Source organism: Phlebotomus argentipes, unplaced genomic scaffold, assembly GCF_947086385.1.
Source record: "Phlebotomus argentipes unplaced genomic scaffold, Phlebotomus argentipes genome assembly contig_32, whole genome shotgun sequence".
NCBI classification, from domain to species: Eukaryota; Metazoa; Arthropoda; class Insecta; order Diptera; family Psychodidae; genus Phlebotomus; species Phlebotomus argentipes.
This window is the reverse complement of record NW_026776187.1, coordinates 1,782,323-1,800,232: the sequence shown is the minus strand read 5'-3', so window position 1 is coordinate 1,800,232 and position 17,910 is coordinate 1,782,323. Positions and strand designations below refer to the sequence as shown.

Below are 17,910 nucleotides of genomic sequence, written 5' to 3'. Positions count from 1 at the left end.
ATCGATTGTGGAGAATTGTTTATGAAATTGTGTGGAATATTTGGTGAAAAATGATCTAATTTTCAGCGCACAGTCATGGTCAGTCAATTTACACTACCGAATAGTGATTCCCCGGAATGTGATCAGCAGTCTTCTGGTCGCAGATCTTCCTCGACGTGTTAGGAAAGATTATTTTGACGCAGTTGAAGGCGGTGCTAATTAGGCGATTTCACAAAATACATAGTATAAATAGTATAATATTCACGCTGAGTTTATGAAAAACAGATATTCATCAAGATCATTTGTCCCACCCAATATGAGTCAATAACACACTCTATTCGCCAAAGTATCAAGATGTACTTGAGATTAGTGGAATAATGATCTTGTTCTGAACAGATATTAACATCTATTTCTTGATTAATCAAATTGAAGATATCATACTGAGGCACTTTCTGATTGAGCGTTAAAGCGAATAAAATTCTAAGCACGAGTTTATGAGTTATGCTAATCACGGTAATGTTGCATTATGATATCGCTCTAATATGTATGACAATTGCATCAGGAAACTTCTCAAGTCTGGTGTGTTTGCTTTTCGTCACTCTTTTTGCTCGATTCAATAGACACATAGATAAAGTCAAGATTGTGACCTGAAATCCTGCCTGTGCTTTTTAGATGTATAATTGCAGAAAATGTATGCGTGAGACATAAAAAGAATTTTATTCTCTACCCGCAGAACGAGTTTAATTGAAGTGAGGGAATTCAACTGAACACTCAACAGCCATTCATTCTTTTTGGACCTTTTCAGCGCGTCACAACAAGAAACAAATAAAGGTATTTTGTTGAGATGGAACTGGCTTTGTAGATTATCACTTCAATTACCTTCCTGACTTCTATATGGCCTTTTTCTCACCACACGCCCAGACTTCACAGTCATATTGGACGCGAAGAAAGGCAGATGAGTAGCAATAATTCATGAAAACTTATCACTCTAGCGCTCTGACACACTTCATAAGCGAGATAAAAATGCGTCTCCTTTTGATTTCACTCGTTGCTACCTTTTACTTTTCGCCATAAAGTCCACTCGAATGATGACAATGGCCATGAAGTGGAGACGCAAACGAGACTTTGTCGCCTCACCCACCCGAAATGTGCTTCTAAGACATTTCATTGAAGTGCAAATTGATCCACAATTGTCAATTGAGTCATTACACCTGCCATGCGAAAACAAGTCACACTGAGATTGTTTTCAGTGAAGATTCTGCGTTCATTTAGCATAAAAATTCACAGCATCACTAAGATAACCTTCTGGAATTTCCAGTGATGAAAACAAACTTTTATAAAATACTATTTAATTGTTCTGAAATTTCTTTATTGTGCAACATTGTTTTAGCATTTCAGAAAAAAATCAATAAGTCATTTGATCTCTCTTGTTGATTAATTTGTTGTGTACCTTTGCTAAGAAATGAACGGCGAATTTAAATAACAGATTATGCAAAAAACGCTGATGAAAATGGGAAGAACGGTAGCAATTTAAAAATCATCAATCTTTGGATGAGAGAAAAGTCGTTATTCGTTAATCTCAAAAGCAACGGCCAACGATTTGGCGTCAGCGGGGCGGAGTTGATTGGCCTTTCGCGAGGTGGCGGTGGTGATGCTGAGGCGAATGCCAGTGACACAGAGAGTTGCCATCTGACAAGACGATACAAACTCCATGGCTGCACAGCCCATATTTGGTCCGATTTAATAAATTAAGTTTTCTTAAGGATTAAAGTAAAATATTGCATGTATTCTGGGCTTAGATGTCCATTTAAAGTGTCCAACGTGAGGTGCCTTTCTCCGTGATAACTGTGTCTTGTGGTGCATTCGCGAGGAGCGATTAAGTCTTTGGAGTGAAATTGAGAGTGGTGTGAGAGAGGAAAAGGTAAATGACGTGTTGAGATTATTTTACCGAAATATTTTGTGCATTTCTCTGTGAAGAAGACCACTTTTCTGGGGTGTCTTGCGTGCATAGGTGAAACGAGGGCCCCAATTGGGGGTTTGTGTGGCCGATTGGGGGAAGAGGCGAAGATTGAGGTGGAGAAAAAGTTGCGCGAAAATAGGTTATGTTTTGGTTGTTTAATATTCACCTTAAAATAAAATCTCAGTGGGCGGCGAAATGTAGAATATTTCGTAATATTCTGGGCCTTTTCGCCTGCAATTCAGCGCAACCAATTATCTCTCATGCTTACATGCAAAATCGAGCATTCATTCGGGCCTCTAAGTGCTCTTCCCTGCGGGAAATCCGCCCCAAATCGCGCGCCCCGCGCGCTCTCGCCCAAGATGGCTCGACGACGCCGGAAAAGTCTAGGCGATTAAGGTGTGACACAAGAAGAATGGACAGCGTCAGTGATAATGCGCGCAGTGAGGAACTTTGGGCGCGATAATCTTCACACATTCTTATCTCTGGTGGCTCTCGAAACGCCCACACACACAGAATTTCCGCCGCGATCGCTTCGAGGCGACTCCACTTTCACCGCCACCGACGCTCCAGCCTAAGACACTAATGTCTCCACTCTCGCCACAGATCCAGATCGCCGCTGCCCGAGAAGTCCGACGCGAGACGCCCCAGCATGTCCTTCAGAGTGGTGCGGAGTTCCAAGTTCCGGCACGTGTACGGCACTGCCCTGAAGCGCGAGCAGTGCTACGACAACATCCGCGTGTCCAAGAGCAGCTGGGACTCCACTTTCTGTGCGGTCAACACAAAATTCCTCGCCATCATTGTCGAATCGGCCGGCGGTGGAGCATTTATTGTCCTGCCCCACAACAAAGTGAGTCTCCTGATAAGATTTTGCCAACAATCGCGCTTGCACTCAGCGTTGCGCATTCGCGATAACTCAAGTTTGCGATCTTGAAAGTCGCTCAAGGGAAGGAAACGAAGGAAGAGGGGAAAATGCAGAAATTTCAGGGACAAAATAAATTATCTCCAGAGTTTTAATGCGAATTTTTGAAAAATTCATACACAATTTAAACATGGCTAAAAGTATGGTCTTTTTATAGACAATTTGCACAAATGTTTGATTACAATTATTATTACAGCTCAAATCGCGCTAAAGTACGTAGTTGTGTTAACACTGAAACGAATCTTGAGCATTTCTTGTGCAAATTTCACTGTCAGAGCTTAGTATGCTTTGAAATACTAGCGTTCTTTCTTCAGACGTCTGAGTATTACAAGAACCTTAAAGTAGCTCCATAACAAATGTCTTTGGGGTAAAGATACCTACGGCAAAAGACTACAATGGACAGACTTTAGAGGCATTGTTAATTCCATGCAATACAAAGTGTGTAATGGGGTAAACGTAAACCCTCTTCATGTCAATTGAAGAGATTTTCATCCAGACATCGTTTCTTTCAATTTAACAACAATTCCCCAACTGTTCCGATTAAGCTTTAACACTCTTGAAGATCTGTCGGAGTCTCTTCTTCGCGCTTTATCACGCAATGAGTGCGCAAATGAAAATATAAGTGTGATTAATGGTTGTTAGAGTTCACTGAGATTTTTCACAGATTATTCATTTGCCATCCAATGATTGTGTGTTGAGCAAACGCACAAGAGAATCCCTCGGCGGATCTGGTATCGCAGGGTGCGCGAGATGCATGAAATTGTGTGTGAATTGCGTGATGGTGCGCGAGGGGAGCCGCTTTCGCTTGATTCTCACATTTGTCGGCGCTCTTGGCACGCGTCCAGCGGGGGATTAAATTAGAATTTTGGAAGCTATAAATAGGACACTTGTCTCACGCGGCCAGAGCGCGCGCGAAGGGTCGGGGCGGGGATCGTGTCCGAATCAGTGACGATTTCCTGGTGCAGTCTGCAATCATGGCTCTATGCTCTTCCGCAGGTGGGACGCATCAATGCAGATCATCCTCTGGTTGGCGGTCACAAAGGCCCAGTGCTGGACATTGCCTGGTGTCCGCACAATGACAACGTCATCGCCTCCGGATCCGAAGACTGCGTCGTGAAGGTGAGAGAAAGACTTTCGTCCAAAGCACCCGCCGCGATCACGCTAATCGCTGCGTGTGAGTCACAGACGGAGTGCCTCAATAAAATTTCCACTGCGCCTCGCGCACGGTGTGAAGAAAGAAATACGGTGCACGAGAAGCGCGGCGTGCGACAGTTTTAGGTCATGGCTGGGAAAATGCTCATTCGTCATCATTTCCCGCCCTGACAATTTTTGGGTCAAACACTTTGTGGAGCGCGTTGCGTGGGAATAATTGCGCGTCTTCTTGCAGATCTGGCAAATCCCAGACGGCGGCCTCTCGAGGACCCTCACGGAGCCCGTGGTGGATCTGCTGTACCACCAGCGGCGCGTCGGTCTGGTACTGTGGCATCCGTCGGCCCTCAATGTGCTGCTGTCCGCCGGCTCGGACAACCAGGTGGTGATCTGGAATGTGGGCACGGGCGAGGTGCTGGTGCACATCAGCTGCCACCCGGACATTGTGTACAGCGCGTGCTGGAACTGGGATGGCTCGAAGCTGGTGACGACGTGCAAGGACAAGAAGATACGCATTATCAACCCGCGGACGGGCGAGGTGGAGAGCGAAGCGCCGTGCCACGACGGCTCCAAAGCCACCCGAGCCATCTTCCTGCGGCATGGACTCATCTTCACGACAGGGTGAGTCATTCTGGAAAATTTTCCTCTTGCCATGTCTCGCGAACGGCCGCGTGAAATGGGCCGTGGAGTGGAAAAATAAATTTGTCGTGAATTTTGCAATTTGCGCTCTCGCCAGTTGCTCGAGCGTGTGAGAAAATGTGGCAAAAATAGCCCATCCTCATCATCGGATTCCTCAATCATCAGAAATGAACATGGGTAACATCGTGCAATTTTCTCTCTCTTTTCTGGCTTAAGGAAAAATTCTGCTGTCTTCAATCACTCTTTTTTTCTTTCTTTCTTTCTCAAATTGTGGCGACTTTATAAAGGGGGGAAAACCTTCAGACTACTTTTCTGACCACAAAAGGGCATTTGATTTTGGGAAGAGAACAGAGCACATAAGGAATTTCCATTCGATAAGATTTCTGGCATTTTGATAAGATTACAGACGCACATCGACAGGGGAGAAAGAATGCCGAAAAACTCTAGTTAAATTGCTCTTGGTCTTGACACGAATTAGATTATGACGATGTCTGTTTTCACGACAAAGAAGCATCGCGCGCACAGGCTGAATGAGTGGTCGTTTTGGCGGGAAAGTCTACTTCCCGTGCAGAAAAAGTGCAAGCGTATATATATTAGTGCGGAAAAGCCATTCAATTGACTCAGCACCTTTCGAATGAACAACAAAAATCGCATTATATTAACTGTTATAAATAGATTAAATTTTGCACTATAAAAGCGCTTCACTCGAATTCTCATGAATTTATGAATGATTTTTCAATGTGACTCTATTTCTTGATGGTCACCATAAAAGGTCAGAAGTGTAAATATTTTGATTCATATTCCAAAGAAGATCTGATAAGGAAAGAACGTTCATTGACACACAATCACGAAGAATTACATGACGAAATCAATGTTATCGATGCGGATTTTTTTTTCTCGTTTTGCAGTTTCAACAAAGGATCAGAGAGACAGTACTCTTTGCGGGCGCCGGATGCCCTGGAGGAGCCCATAGTCCTTGTGGATCTGGACACATCGAACGGTGTGATGTTCCCACTGTACGATCCAGACACAAATCTCGTCTTTCTGTGCGGCAAGGGTGACTCTGTCATCAGATACTTTGAGGTGAGATCTCGGAAAATTTCCGACAATAGTTTCTCTACATAATTCCACACCCCGCAGATCACACCTGAGCCACCATTTGTGCACTACATCAACACACACCAGACGCAGGATCCACAGCGTGGCATTGGAATGATGCCGAAGCGCGGATGCGATGTGAATATCAATGAGATCGCCAGATTCTATCGGCTCAACAACAATGGCTACTGTCAGATCATCTCAATGACTGTCCCGAGGATGTCTGAACTGTTCCAGGAGGATCTCTATCCGGACACCATTTCGGATGAGCCTGGAATGACGGCGGAAGAGTGGTCGGCCGGAAAGGACGCCGATCCTGTCCTTGTGTCACTCAAAGTGAGTCTCTCTTGTCCCCCTGACGCTTCCGGTGGGAGTGCGCTTGGTGTTGGGTGACTCTATGCACGGTAATCTCTTGGTGGTGGTCCTTTCTTTCAACTGAAACTCTCGTCAAATTGGATAAATAACCCTGTATATGTTTGGCATCTCACCAATTTATTGGCTTTAATTTGATGTAAATGTAATTTGAAGGGTTTGAGAATTAATCCTCTGGGCCTTTAACGTTGGTTAAGATTGACTGGTGTTGAAATTTAATATGGGTGAATTAATTGGATTCTTCAAGAAAGAGAGAGAGAGAGAGAAAGAGAGTATGCAATTAAGAGATGAAACTCTTGAATGAGCTAGAAAGTGAATTGTTCGCGTTATTGCTCGAGGAGACCCGCATGTTAAAGGTCGAATCTATAAATTTCTCTTTAATTCAGTAGCCAAAAGATCTTTTGCTGCTGATAAAGTAATATTTTATTGCCACAACACGCTCTTGAGCTCATCCAAAGAACGAACTATACTGCAATTAATTGATTTATTAAGTCTGCACAGCAATTTTTCCCCGCGATTCTCGGCAGCAGTGTCGAGAGTGGGATTTCATTGAGCACTCTGCGAAGAGCCACTGCGCTCTCACCTCTTTTTTTATTCACTACAATGAGCGTGAAATGAAATTTCGAGTCAATTTTTCATTATTATTTCCTCTACCATATCTATAAATATAATACTGTTGAAATTGTTTGTTTTTTTTTGGTCTGCAATTTGCCTTTAAAATACTCGTTATATCTCGCTCACATTGGTGAAATGAGTGTAAATTATAAAGTCTCTGCAAGAGATTCACCCTCCAGCAGGCACATTCCTGCCGGTTTCTCTCTGGCGATGTCACAAGAATGGGCGCTATAAACTCTGTTAATAGGATCGCAATCTTCTCGTGCAGGGTGGTTACATTTCGCCGTCGAACTCCAAGCAGCTCACCGTCACGAAGAAGTCCAATGTGCTGGACAAGATCCCACCAAGAGGCCCGAAAGGAGCGGCCGGCGTTGGCCAGAACAACTCTTCCGCCTCAAATGCCGCCAATAACAACGTTTCCACCCCACAATCTTCCGGAGTATCGGTGAGTCTTGAAAGTGCATTCAGACATTCTCAGTGATGATATTTGAGAGTGTCTTCCATGAGAATTGATTAGTAATCATAAGAACCAATGAAGTGTCGTCAAAATCACACTTGTCTAACTCTATGAATCTCTTGTGAAACACTCTAAAATGCCTTTGATTTCTGATACTTTCGCAGGAAGCAGAACTGAAGGAGGTGCTCGATGAGATTCGCAAGAACAAAGACGAGATCCGGAAGCTGAAGGCGGTGATTGTGAAGCACGAGAACCGGATTCGTGCGCTGGAGGCGCCCAGCAAGGCCAAAACGGAGAACGAGAACGGATCTAGTCACGTGGACGCTGGATCCCAGCTTCGTGGGTCGGATGAGCCGATGGAATCGCTCAAGCTGGCGCCCGACGAAGTGTAAATGAGTGGAGAAAGGGAGCTTCATCGTCTTTTCATCCCTCTTAGATTTTCTACATGCTCTTTTTCATGCCTATATTTATCTTCTGAGTCTCATGTCAATATCTGTGTTCTGACATGAGAAGAGAAAAGAAAGAAAGAAAAAAACCCCTTCTTTGTAGAAAGAGAGGAAATTGTAACGAAAAACACATAACTAACAAAAATTGTATAGAGAAAAATTTATACTCTTCAAGTTAAAAAAACAATGGAAAGAAAATATTTGTTGATGAAGATGAAGAAAAGATATAATTGTGTACTGTAAAGTATTTGTAGCGCAAATGAAGAACTAATCGCCCCTGTTTTGGACTTTTTAAACGGAGTTGTGCCCTAAAATCACATTTTTTTAACATGTACAGTTGAGAACAATTTACTTGGAAGGATTTAAGAAAAAAAAATGTATATCTTATTAGGCTGTGCCAATTTGTTGCTTGAATCAACTTTCTTTTAAATAATTGAGAGAAAAAAAGAAACACAATTTTTAACAAAATGTCACGGAAAAGGACATCAATCATTAAGAGAATTTATGCAAAGAGATTTGTTAAGAGAAAAAGAAAATCACAAATAATTGTTATTCAACAGAAACTTGAGAGATTTTATCAAATTGAAAAAAAAATATATATATAAATCAACGACTCTGGAAACAACGAAGATGCGACGATAATTGTAAATGATTTTTTAAGTGTATTTTCTCGTTTTTTAATACCCTCTCTTATGTCGCCTCAGTGAGTAACTCCCTGTTTTCCTTCCTCCCTGTTTTATACATGTACCTATTATATATTTTACTACTTGAGATTTAAATGAAGAAACGAAATGGAAATTGTATGAAAAAAAAGAATTGTCTATATTAATTGTAAATGTTATTTATTTGTTTTCTTCTTCTTTTTCAAAAAGTCTGTGTTTTCTACATTGTCTTTAAATAGAAAATCAATTTCAACAGCTAAATGTGAATCAATTATTATTATTAGAGAAACATTTCTCGCAGAAAGAGAACCTATATAATGTTTTGTCAAAGAGAGCAAGAAGAATCAAAAATTGTGTTCGTTTCATTGATTTACAACGTTCTTGATTTTTTTTTCTCATATATCCTTAAAATCCATGCTTTTTACAGTGGGAGAACCTTTATCGACTATCTACACACTTAATTTTATTACTTTACTTTTATACTTTGTCTCTTACGGAAGTCTACATTAATCATTTCTTTATGTATCATAGTTAAAAGTTTTTTTTTGTCTCTTTTCAAATATCTTGCCTTTTTTTTTACAACTTCCTCTGAAAAATCCTTTCTCTCTCTCTCTCTTCACGCGATTTCTATTGAAGAAAATGGTCACATCTAAACGTTCAACAAGGCAAAAGCAGAACGAAATAGCAAAACGGAAAAGTGTCCAAAGTATTCAACTTTTACTGTCTATCACAAGAAATTAAAACAAAAAAAAAATTGAAAATGAAGAGAAACAAAGCCCCTATATATGTTTTTTTTGCCCATGAGGACAAAAGGAAACTAAGAAATTATTTGTTGTACAAAAAGAGAGAAGAAGAAAGAAGAACGAAATACAATTTAATGTCAGCGTCGAAAATTCTGGCAAATTTTGCTTTTTACGAAGCGACACGAAAAATGAATTCATCAGTCGTTCACCCAAAAAGCGGAGTCAAACTGACAGAAAGCCAGACGCAGAAGAGTTTTTCTTTGTGTAAACTAACAAACAAAAATAGTGCTTAAAAAAAAGGAAATTTTTCTTATACATTTACAAGAGAAAATAAGAAATATATTAAAACACGTGTTGAAGAGAAAAGAAAAACATGACTGAATAAGAGTTGTCGAGAAGCTACAAATAATTAAATTATTTACTAGCACAGAGAAATACAATAATTTTTAGATACTAACATAAATTAAAAAAAAAGAAAAGTAAATTTGCATAAAAAGGAATTCTTTTTTAATTGAATTATAATCTTATCAATTGTTTATCATCTCATTTTTTCTTCTTCTTCATATAATCTTCTTTTTTTTCCTATTCTCGTTAGTTCACTTTTTTATGCCTATTTGCATTGCTCTTCGACCAAAAAGACTTTCTCTCTCTCTCTCATACAATTTGGCTTTTGATCGAACAGATGCGTGGACAGCATTTTAGTTTTATTCCTTGCCTAATTTTGAGAATCAATTCTCATTTTTTTTGTTTTACGATATAATCTTTACATACAATAACTTTTATTCTTATTACAATTTTCTCTTAAAATCCTTACTTCCTTATCCATCTTATCTCATTCATTACAATATTTTACTTCTTTAAGATAATACAATTTTTTTGATCTTTACCATTTTCTCTCAATGTCTGTTCGTCTTCTATCCGTCCTTTAATTTAAGAGTGTTTCTTTAGTGCGAATTAAGAGAAATTGTCGACTACCTTCTTGTTTCTTCTTTTCTTTTTTCCTAACAAAAAAGAACCCCTGTTCTGTGTATACTCACCATGTCATCCATATTCACAGTCATGCATGCGCGCATTTAAATCCCTTTTTGGCCACCAATTCTCACACAGGATGCGTTTCGTTCATCTCAAACAGCACTTGCGCTATTGTCCGACTCGATTCCACGTTGCTCAGTGCCACACTCGCCAGATGTGGCTCGTGGTATCGAAGCATTCTGCACAAATCGAATAGTATAATGTTAAGTCTTTCGCCTCCTGATCGGCAGCTCAAGAGAAAACTCACCGTTTTGCAGATCCACTGTAATTAACTAAGTTTCTGAGAATCAACGATGCCGTCAGCCGGATGCTTTTAGTCACTGGACCCTCATTGTCATCCTGAAAATCGAATAACCAGCATTAAATTGCGTGAAACAGACTCAATTTCCTCAGTTGATAGTCACCATGAGCTCCTTGGGATTGACAAACTCCATCGAGTGGTGGCGCTTGATTGCCTGCATTGCTGCACTGCCCGCCACACTTGGCAGTGATGTTGTCAAGGAGCCGGAGGACGACGTCGAGAGTGCCGGAGACGCCGTGCCACCGTCACCAGAGGCACCCGAGGCAGGATTTGGACTCCCGACATTCTTGATCAGCGTCACCGGATGCGTCTGATGCGTGGCACTGTTCTGAACGCCACACGTCAGTCGTCTCTGGACGGCCATCTTAAAGGACTGCAACGGGGAAGACAGGAGGATTAGAAGATAAGGAAATGCCAGAGCATGAATCTTCGACACTCACCTCGGCTGTGCAGTGGCGATCGAAGATATGTGTCATGAGGGAGAATCGCTTCCTAGGCAGATTGTCACAGAGATTCGGTCCAGGTCCCCATTGGCAGTAGATCTCCGCACTGGGATCCAGACCGTTGGGACAGTGCACATTGCACGCGTGGATGTACACCTCATTGGCCGACTTGAACTTCTTCCTGGGACAGCCTCGCCAGTCGCACACCCACATCCAGCTCGCCTCCACCTCTTCCTGCTCAGGCTTCGCCGGAGCAGTGGTCACTTCCGCCGCTTTGGGCACCGCCTGGGGCGTCGGCGAGGGTCCTTTGCTGCTCTGCGGCGACTGAGGCGCACTCGATGGCACAGAATTCGACCCCTTGGCGGTCTCCTTCGTCGCCGGCGGTGTCGTCGCCGGTGAATTGTGACCCTCAGTCGTCGGCTTCTGCACAATTGTCATACTCGTGGTATTGATCGCTGGTGGGACATTCGCTGGCTGCTGCGTCGTCACAATTATCTGCTGCGCGGGCTTCTTCTCCACCGCGGCGACAGCGGAAATCGGTGACTGAGCATTGGTCACGACAGTGCTGAGACTGGGCGGATTCGCCAGTGTGCTCGTAATACTTGTGGTCTGGTTGTTGGCCAGTTGATTCATAATGACATGATGCTGCACCGGTCGCTGCATCTGAGTGACAACCATCTGCTGTCCCTGCTGCGTCATGATGATCTTCTGCGGATTCGCACCGCCCACTGCACTTCCCGTCGGGGCACTCGGCTGTTGCAGGATGATGATGGTCTTGGTTGCTGTTCCTACGCAAGAGGAAGGACAAAAGTAAGTCTCTCCGAGTCTGCACAGTGTTTGAAGGGGAAATACTCACCCTGCTGTTGCGGAGACTGCGTCACCAGGAGTGTCTGCAGAGGATGCGAAGCCTGTGGAGCTGCCACAACGTACGTCTGTCCCTGTGGATTTGTCGCCAGGACGTACTGAGTCTGTGGTTGTGCCGCCAACTGCATCGGCTGCACCAGCTGCCCAGTCTTGGTCAACTGCAGCTGATTTGTCGCCCCAGCAGAGTGTTGCAGTATCACAGGAACCGTCTGAAAGCCCGAATCCGTCTTAATTGTCGCCGTTGTTTGCGTGCCCAGATTCGCCGCTCCGCCCTGCGACAAGATCATCTGCGGCTGCGCCCCCGGAGACATGATGATCTGTCGCTGCAGTGGCACTTGTATCATCTGCTGCTGCTGCTGCTGCTGTTGCTGCCCACTCGACGTCACCTCAGGCACAGTCGTCACCACTTTCTTCTCCACAATCACCGTCTTCGCCGGCGCGGGCGTTTGTACTTTCGCCGCCACTTCCTCCTCCTCACTCTGTGGCTGAGATTGTGACTCACCGTCCTCCTCCAGATCCTCATCCTCGAGTGCTGAAGCTGCCAATTCGGCGAACAACTTCGCCGCATTTGCCGACGGAGCCGCCGGCACAGACTCATCCTCCTCTTCATTCGAATCAATTGTGATCACTTCGGTGATATTTGTCGCATTGGACTCCGTTGTCGCCTTCTTCGGTGGCGGCGAGGACTCCTCACCCGACTCCTCGCCGTCTTCGAGACGCCTCTTGAGACTCTTATCCCCACTGTTGCTGTTGCTCCCGCCAAATATCGGCGGATCCAAGGACTTTCTCTCCAGCAAATCCGCCAGCATCTTATTTGCACTCACAACTTGTGACGCCTTGTTGAGAGAGTCCTTCGAGCTGTTGTCATCCTCAGTCGAGCACGCCGAACTCTGATTGTTCTGCACGAGAACACCCTCAAAACTCGTGAGAGAATTGTCCGCATCCTCAGCAAAGGCATTCTGATTGACACTCGTCACACTCGATGCCACCGAATTGTTCCCAGTCGAGTTGGAGTCATCATCAATCTTCGTCGGCGCATTGACAATCACTTGGCGCTGGTTCGGAATGCCACTGAGCGGCGCCAGCGGTGGAACTGGATCCCAATTGTTCGCCACTCCGTGATCCACATCTTTCTTCTCCAGTATAATCGGTGAGGAAATGATATTGGCGCCAAGTGGAGCCTGAAAAAAGACCACCAACATTCATCAGCATTGCTCACAAAGAAAAAAAACCATAGAAGTGCTCACCTTCACTGTGATATTTGTTTTTATTGGTGTTATTGGAGAATTTGTCACTTGATTGATTGCAGGATTGGAAAGAGTTCCATTTCCAGTTTGCTTCTGTTGCGCCAACTCCTTCTGCTTCTGCAAATGCTGTCGCTGTGCAACCTAATTGGCAATCAGAAAAGAGACCAAATTCAGTTTGCATTCACCACAATTTCCATGAAATAAAAAAATAAAATCGTATTAGAGAGCGCACACTTTGCATTAGAGTCATGCGATATATTGGCACAAAACGTTTGAATAAATCTATTTTCTAACTGATGATCGTTCATGTATTTAGTTGTTATGCAAAATCTATCTTTGCTTTTTTATATCTCTCATCAAGAGACAATTATGGCAAAACGAGTTTTGTGTTATTTCAAATAAACATTTCAACACTAATAAAAATAATACGACATCAAATTTGAATTGCAGCAATTAAGGTAGATATTAAAGATAAAGGCTTTTTAATGCATGCCAATTACACACTTTATACTATGGAGCTTTGGCTTTAAATGTTTGCATTGACCCTAAAAAGAGTCATTGGAGAACTCACAAGTCTTCATCATCCTAATCTAATCATCATTCTTCACAACTGTTTGATTTTGTCTCTCTTTTTCTCTCTCTCTCTTTTTTTGGCAAAAGAAATCATAGTGTGGAAGAATTAGCATAAAAAGTAGTGTTAGTAGAATTGTTACCTGATGCAGATTCACATTTGGAGCAATCAAACAAGTAGAAACACTACTACCAGCGCTTTGGTCGTTAACAGGGGATGTTACCTTATTGGCCAAGAGACTCTTAATTAAACTACTGCTGGACGTGGACGCTGGCAGAGCGTTTGATGTCACAGACGACGATGCAGCCGCAGATTGATTTGCATTGAGCAGCGGCTTCACCATCGCACTATTCACATTCGCCACTTGCTGATTGCCACCGACAACAATCACATGATTCTCCGCATGTTGATGGTTTAAGGCGTGCTGTGGCTTCTGCATAGTCGACTGGAAGGAAGGGAGAGAAGCAAATCAATTAGTTTTTAGGCAGTAATCAATCACCGCAAAGGTGCACTTCTAAAATACGATGAACTGTATGTATGCGTGTGTGTGTAGCAAATTGAATGCTTGTGAAATGTCGACTGAGAATCATCGATGCTTACTGGCTTCTTGTAATTAACAACACTTTTGCCCTGATTCAGCTGTGCTACCAATATCGATCCATGCTGTTTCTGTGGCTGCTGACCCACTGTCACTTTGTGTTGCACCTGAACCGGCGTCTGATTGCAACTTGTCACCTCGGCCGGCGTTGCAGAAGCCGTCTGGGATGAGGTAATGTCAGTGTTTATCATCTAGCATGTCGATTTCAAGAAGCATAGCAGCACAGGACAGAGAAGAGCATTCACAATACTGAGCCCTCCACCAGAAAAAAAGACCAACAACAACTAATCTATTCATGTAGTGTAATCAAAGTAAATTCTACCATTCCCCCCGAAGACAGAGAGAAACTTTCTCCCCCCGTCGAAGACAAAAAGCAGAAGACAACTCGAAACAGAGAAAGAAGGTGCAGCACATGAACAAGGAAAAAGCAAGCGAATCTTCCCCAACTCACCACGATCATCCCCTTGTGCACCACAGGCAGAGGCTTCGCGCGGATCTTGATGCCCTCATAATAGAACTGAGGACTATCCGATGGCACTTGTTCCAGCTTCATAGGATTCGGTCCAACAGTGCCGCCAAAAACCGACCGGACACACCGAGGAAAGTGCACTGGAGACACCACACCTCGTCGTCCCAATTTAGAACTCGCTGTTATGTACATTTTATACAATTCCTGTTGCTCAATGCGCGTATTGAGATTGACGGCGGGCTCAAAAGTCGCCCTCAGCCAGGCCAGGGCAAATTGTTCGTTCTCCTAAAAGAGAAGACAGAGAGGAAAAAAATAAACAATGAGAGATGAATTACTGCCATTGTCTTGTTGACAGAGAAACATGAGAAGTGAGCGAAAGAAAGCGAGAAAGAAACCACAATTATTACATTGTTTCTCTCACCGCCAAGGCAAAGACAGTCTCGCGACTGTGAAATGTGTGTTTTCGTGTCTCTTTGCATGAGTCAAAAAAAAGAGAGAAAAACACTAATTGTAGAATCTCTCTTTTCTCACCTGTATCAATTGCTGTTGAGCGTGTTTTGCCGCGACAGTTGGTGAATTCTGCTGCGAAGACTGCGAATCAACAGAAATCACCGGAACATTCGATGCTGCACTGTTCTGGGCATTGGCTATCGCCACATTGGGATTGTTTTGGGCACTTTGTGGTAATTTGGGTGAAGCCACGCCGACCGGCACGGCTGCTACACTCGACACCAACTGTGAGGGCATGATCGCCTTGATGGGACTGTTGTTGGCGACCAGCGGTGGAATTGATGTGCAAATTTCTGCAAGAGGAGGAGAACACAGAGAAATGTCAGCAAATCCCCAGAGACACTTCGTGAGTCACGTACTTTGAGCATCATGTTGGCTAAGGGTGGTCAATGAGTGAGTTGAGTAGCCAGAGGTGGAGTGAGTCATGAGATTAGCCGGATGGTTGATCATTGAGCCACTGTTGATGATGTTGTGCGACGCCAGCGAAGAGAAGTGTGCATTTCCCGGCACTGTCTCAACAACACGCATCAGAATACATCCGTCAGCACCGTAACTCTGCGCCTCCACCGTGACCAGTGACACCAGAGTGTCCACAACTCCTCGCACCTGAACGATGGCATTGCAGGAGCGCTCGCCGAGCAGGCTCAGCGCGTAGATGCACTCGAGTGTGTACAGCAGAAGCATGATATCGTTGAGGCTGAGATAGAGACACACCTGGCGATACACCTTCTTGTCCAGACACTTCTGCAAGTGGTCGTCGTTTGAGGATTTTTGGCATAGCTTGTATAATACTTCGAGGCAACTGATGATAACTCCACGATCCTGCGACTCCAGCCCTTCCGTAATCGTCGACAGGAGACACCGCGTCAGGTCGTCCGTGCTGGGATCACTCAGCTCCAGTTCCAGGGCCAGATTGCCCAATATATCCAGACCCATGTGATGAAGATTGCTCCAGCGGATGTTGGCACTCATCACGAGGAAGCGCACGAGCGCCCGATTTCGCGCCAACACAGGCACATTGTCCTCAATGAAGCTCAGATTGCGAATGATCGTCGATATCTGCGTTATTCGCTGTCCAATGTACTCATGAGTGCCCAATCCGCGGCCCAAGCTCAGGAAACTCATCTCCGCCACTTCCAAGCTGCAGTCCTTTTCCGCCTCCTCCACCAGCACAACATCCTGCACATCTCGCTGCAAATGTTTGCTCACCACCTCGGCGGCGCGCACCAGTTTCTCATCCGAATTGGTGAAGTAGTCGTCAAACGACAACTCGAGTATTTGCGGCTTGTCCTGCAGACAATCATTCCAGAACGTTTGCAACGAGTGCTTCCGAATCTTCGAATAGTATTCCGTGAAGATGTCCCTCATTGTGTCTGAAAGAGAGGCAAAAATTAGCATGGGAATGCAGAAATACACTTGCAAACTCACGATGTTGAAAGAGTCCTGCGTGCGCCAGAAGAATGTCAATAAGCTTTGGACATCGCTCGATCTTCAGCGTGTGCTTGCCTTCATTGGACATCAGCGTGCAGACATTGATGGCAAAGTCCTGCTCATTCGGCAGTGGTGACATGAGTGACAAGAAGAGCTTGTCATACTCTGAATTCCTGTACAGATCCGTGGACATTTTATGCTGTGCTCTCTGTGCTTCTGCAAAGAGAGAGAGAAAAAAAACCACACACAACCTAGATAAAATATGCACACAATGAGAGTCTCCTTGAGATATTGCATTACATCAACATTCTGAGCCCTTGAATTCAACAATGGAAAGCTTCTCGACTTTCCGGACACATGAAAATTTTCCTACTAAGCAACACAATCAAGCTTATAAGCCCTCCTTAGCATGAAAAAGACCCTTCCTATAGGAAAACGGCGGTAAAACTACCTGAAACACTGTGCTGATGGTAGTTGTAGTTCGTGGGAACATTGTGCAGAAGTCTGGCGTTCCACCGCTTGTGCCTGTTCTCGTCATCTTCGTCATCCGCCCGCTCTGTCTCCTCCCCGTGAAAGTGCAGCTTCTCATAGCGGTCGAGATATCTCAGGTAGATGTACTTGATAGCCACAGGCGCATTGACAATCGAATTGGGGAAGCCAACCTCCTCCAAAACCTCGTCCCAGTCATTCCGCTGATTGACCTGGAAAGCGGGAAAACGTCAGAAATCCACCTCTCGTGCCGGCTGATGACGATTTACCTTGAGCCAACCCCCGCGACTCGTTACTTCGACGTACAATTTGTATAAATCCACTTCTTTCCCGCTTATCTTGGGGAATCTGGCGAATGGCGTCCTACAAAGCAAACAGTTGTGAGGTTATGTGAAAATCAATGGACTCTGCCTCTCTCTGGCCCATTTTTCCACACTCAGGACCACTTTGCCGGCTCCACGGATGCACCCCGTCACTACACTTACCCTTTATTCTCATGGAAAAGCTGTAATTCCTTCACAAACTCCTTCCGAAGTCGTTCTTCGTCGTCGCCAGACTTTGCATCCTCCCCTTTTGTCGGGGTCTTCTCGCCCTTGCTGGTGGCGTTGCTCTTGGAATTATCATCACCATTTGTCAACTGTGATATACTCGCTTGATTTGTCTCGGTAATGGTCATTTTACTTGAGGGGATATTAGGTAAAAATTATAAAATATACATCGACATTTCTCCGCGAACTGACAGCGACAACACCAGCACATCTATCTGGCGACAGCGACCCCTACACGATTCATCGCGGCGTCGGAGGGGAAAGCGGCGCGCAGTCTCGCACACCAGTCACCAGAGGCGCGCCGATCTGCCAGAAGTCCACCCTCTTTTGCTTCCGCCATGGCAATTTCCTGTGCTCGCCCGCCTCGC

At 44.4% G+C, this 17,910-nt stretch overlaps 3 protein-coding genes across 4 annotated transcripts; 1 reads left to right on the top strand and 2 right to left on the bottom strand.

Moving 5' to 3' along the window:
- The first annotated feature begins 1,653 nt into the window (after positions 1 to 1,653).
- LOC132264346 (coronin-6) lies at positions 1,654 to 12,691 on the top strand. 2 transcript variants are annotated; one of them, XM_059764506.1, is made up of 9 exons: positions 1,654 to 1,900; positions 2,543 to 2,786; positions 3,855 to 3,977; positions 4,246 to 4,628; positions 5,555 to 5,729; positions 5,787 to 6,080; positions 6,979 to 7,176; positions 7,353 to 7,500; positions 12,170 to 12,691. In XM_059764506.1, exons 2-9 carry the CDS (start codon positions 2,589 to 2,591, stop codon positions 12,571 to 12,573), a joined length of 1,923 nt encoding a protein of 640 aa, XP_059620489.1. In that variant the 5' UTR covers positions 1,654 to 1,900; positions 2,543 to 2,588; the 3' UTR covers positions 12,574 to 12,691. The 2 variants fall into 2 exon arrangements, with proteins under 2 accessions (XP_059620489.1, XP_059620488.1); XM_059764505.1 differs by lacking the exon at positions 12,170 to 12,691 and having other exon boundaries at positions 7,000 to 7,176; positions 7,353 to 9,539.
- Positions 12,692 to 14,264: 1,573 nt separating this feature from the next.
- LOC132264345 (AT-rich interactive domain-containing protein 2) lies at positions 14,265 to 17,067 on the bottom strand. The gene is made up of 5 exons (XM_059764503.1): positions 16,957 to 17,067; positions 16,503 to 16,721; positions 15,434 to 16,447; positions 15,096 to 15,367; positions 14,265 to 14,849 (listed from the first exon to the last, which is right to left on the bottom strand). The coding sequence occupies exons 2-5, from the start codon at positions 16,696 to 16,698 to the stop codon at positions 14,385 to 14,387; spliced, it is 1,947 nt and encodes a 648-aa protein (XP_059620486.1). The 5' UTR covers positions 16,699 to 16,721; positions 16,957 to 17,067; the 3' UTR covers positions 14,265 to 14,384.
- Positions 16,931 to 17,670, bottom strand: LOC132264240 (AT-rich interactive domain-containing protein 2-like). The gene is made up of 3 exons (XM_059764356.1): positions 17,480 to 17,670; positions 17,264 to 17,357; positions 16,931 to 17,206 (listed from the first exon to the last, which is right to left on the bottom strand). Exons 1-3 carry the CDS (start codon positions 17,668 to 17,670, stop codon positions 16,931 to 16,933), a joined length of 561 nt encoding a protein of 186 aa, XP_059620339.1.
- Between the last annotated feature and the right edge of the window lie 240 nt (positions 17,671 to 17,910).

Coding starts and splice junctions, on each gene's coding strand:
- LOC132264346 (XM_059764506.1), top strand. CDS start 2,589: ATGTCCTTCAGAGTGGTGCGGAGTTCCAAGTTCCGGCACGTGTACGGC. Junction 3,978..4,245: donor CCGAAGACTGCGTCGTGAAG/GTGAGAGAAAGA, acceptor GTCTTCTTGCAG/ATCTGGCAAATCCCAGACGG. Junction 5,730..5,786: donor CTGTCATCAGATACTTTGAG/GTGAGATCTCGG, acceptor CACACCCCGCAG/ATCACACCTGAGCCACCATT.
- LOC132264345 (XM_059764503.1), bottom strand. CDS start 16,698: ATGTCCACGGATCTGTACAGGAATTCAGAGTATGACAAGCTCTTCTTG. Junction 16,448..16,502: donor CGCAGGACTCTTTCAACATC/GTGAGTTTGCAA, acceptor CCTCTCTTTCAG/ACACAATGAGGGACATCTTC. Junction 15,368..15,433: donor TAGCCAACATGATGCTCAAA/GTACGTGACTCA, acceptor CTCCTCTTGCAG/AAATTTGCACATCAATTCCA.
- LOC132264240 (XM_059764356.1), bottom strand. CDS start 17,670: ATGACCATTACCGAGACAAATCAAGCGAGTATATCACAGTTGACAAAT. Junction 17,358..17,479: donor CTTTTCCATGAGAATAAAGG/GTAAGTGTAGTG, acceptor TTTGCTTTGTAG/GACGCCATTCGCCAGATTCC. Junction 17,207..17,263: donor GTCGCGGGGGTTGGCTCAAG/GTAAATCGTCAT, acceptor CCCGCTTTCCAG/GTCAATCAGCGGAATGACTG.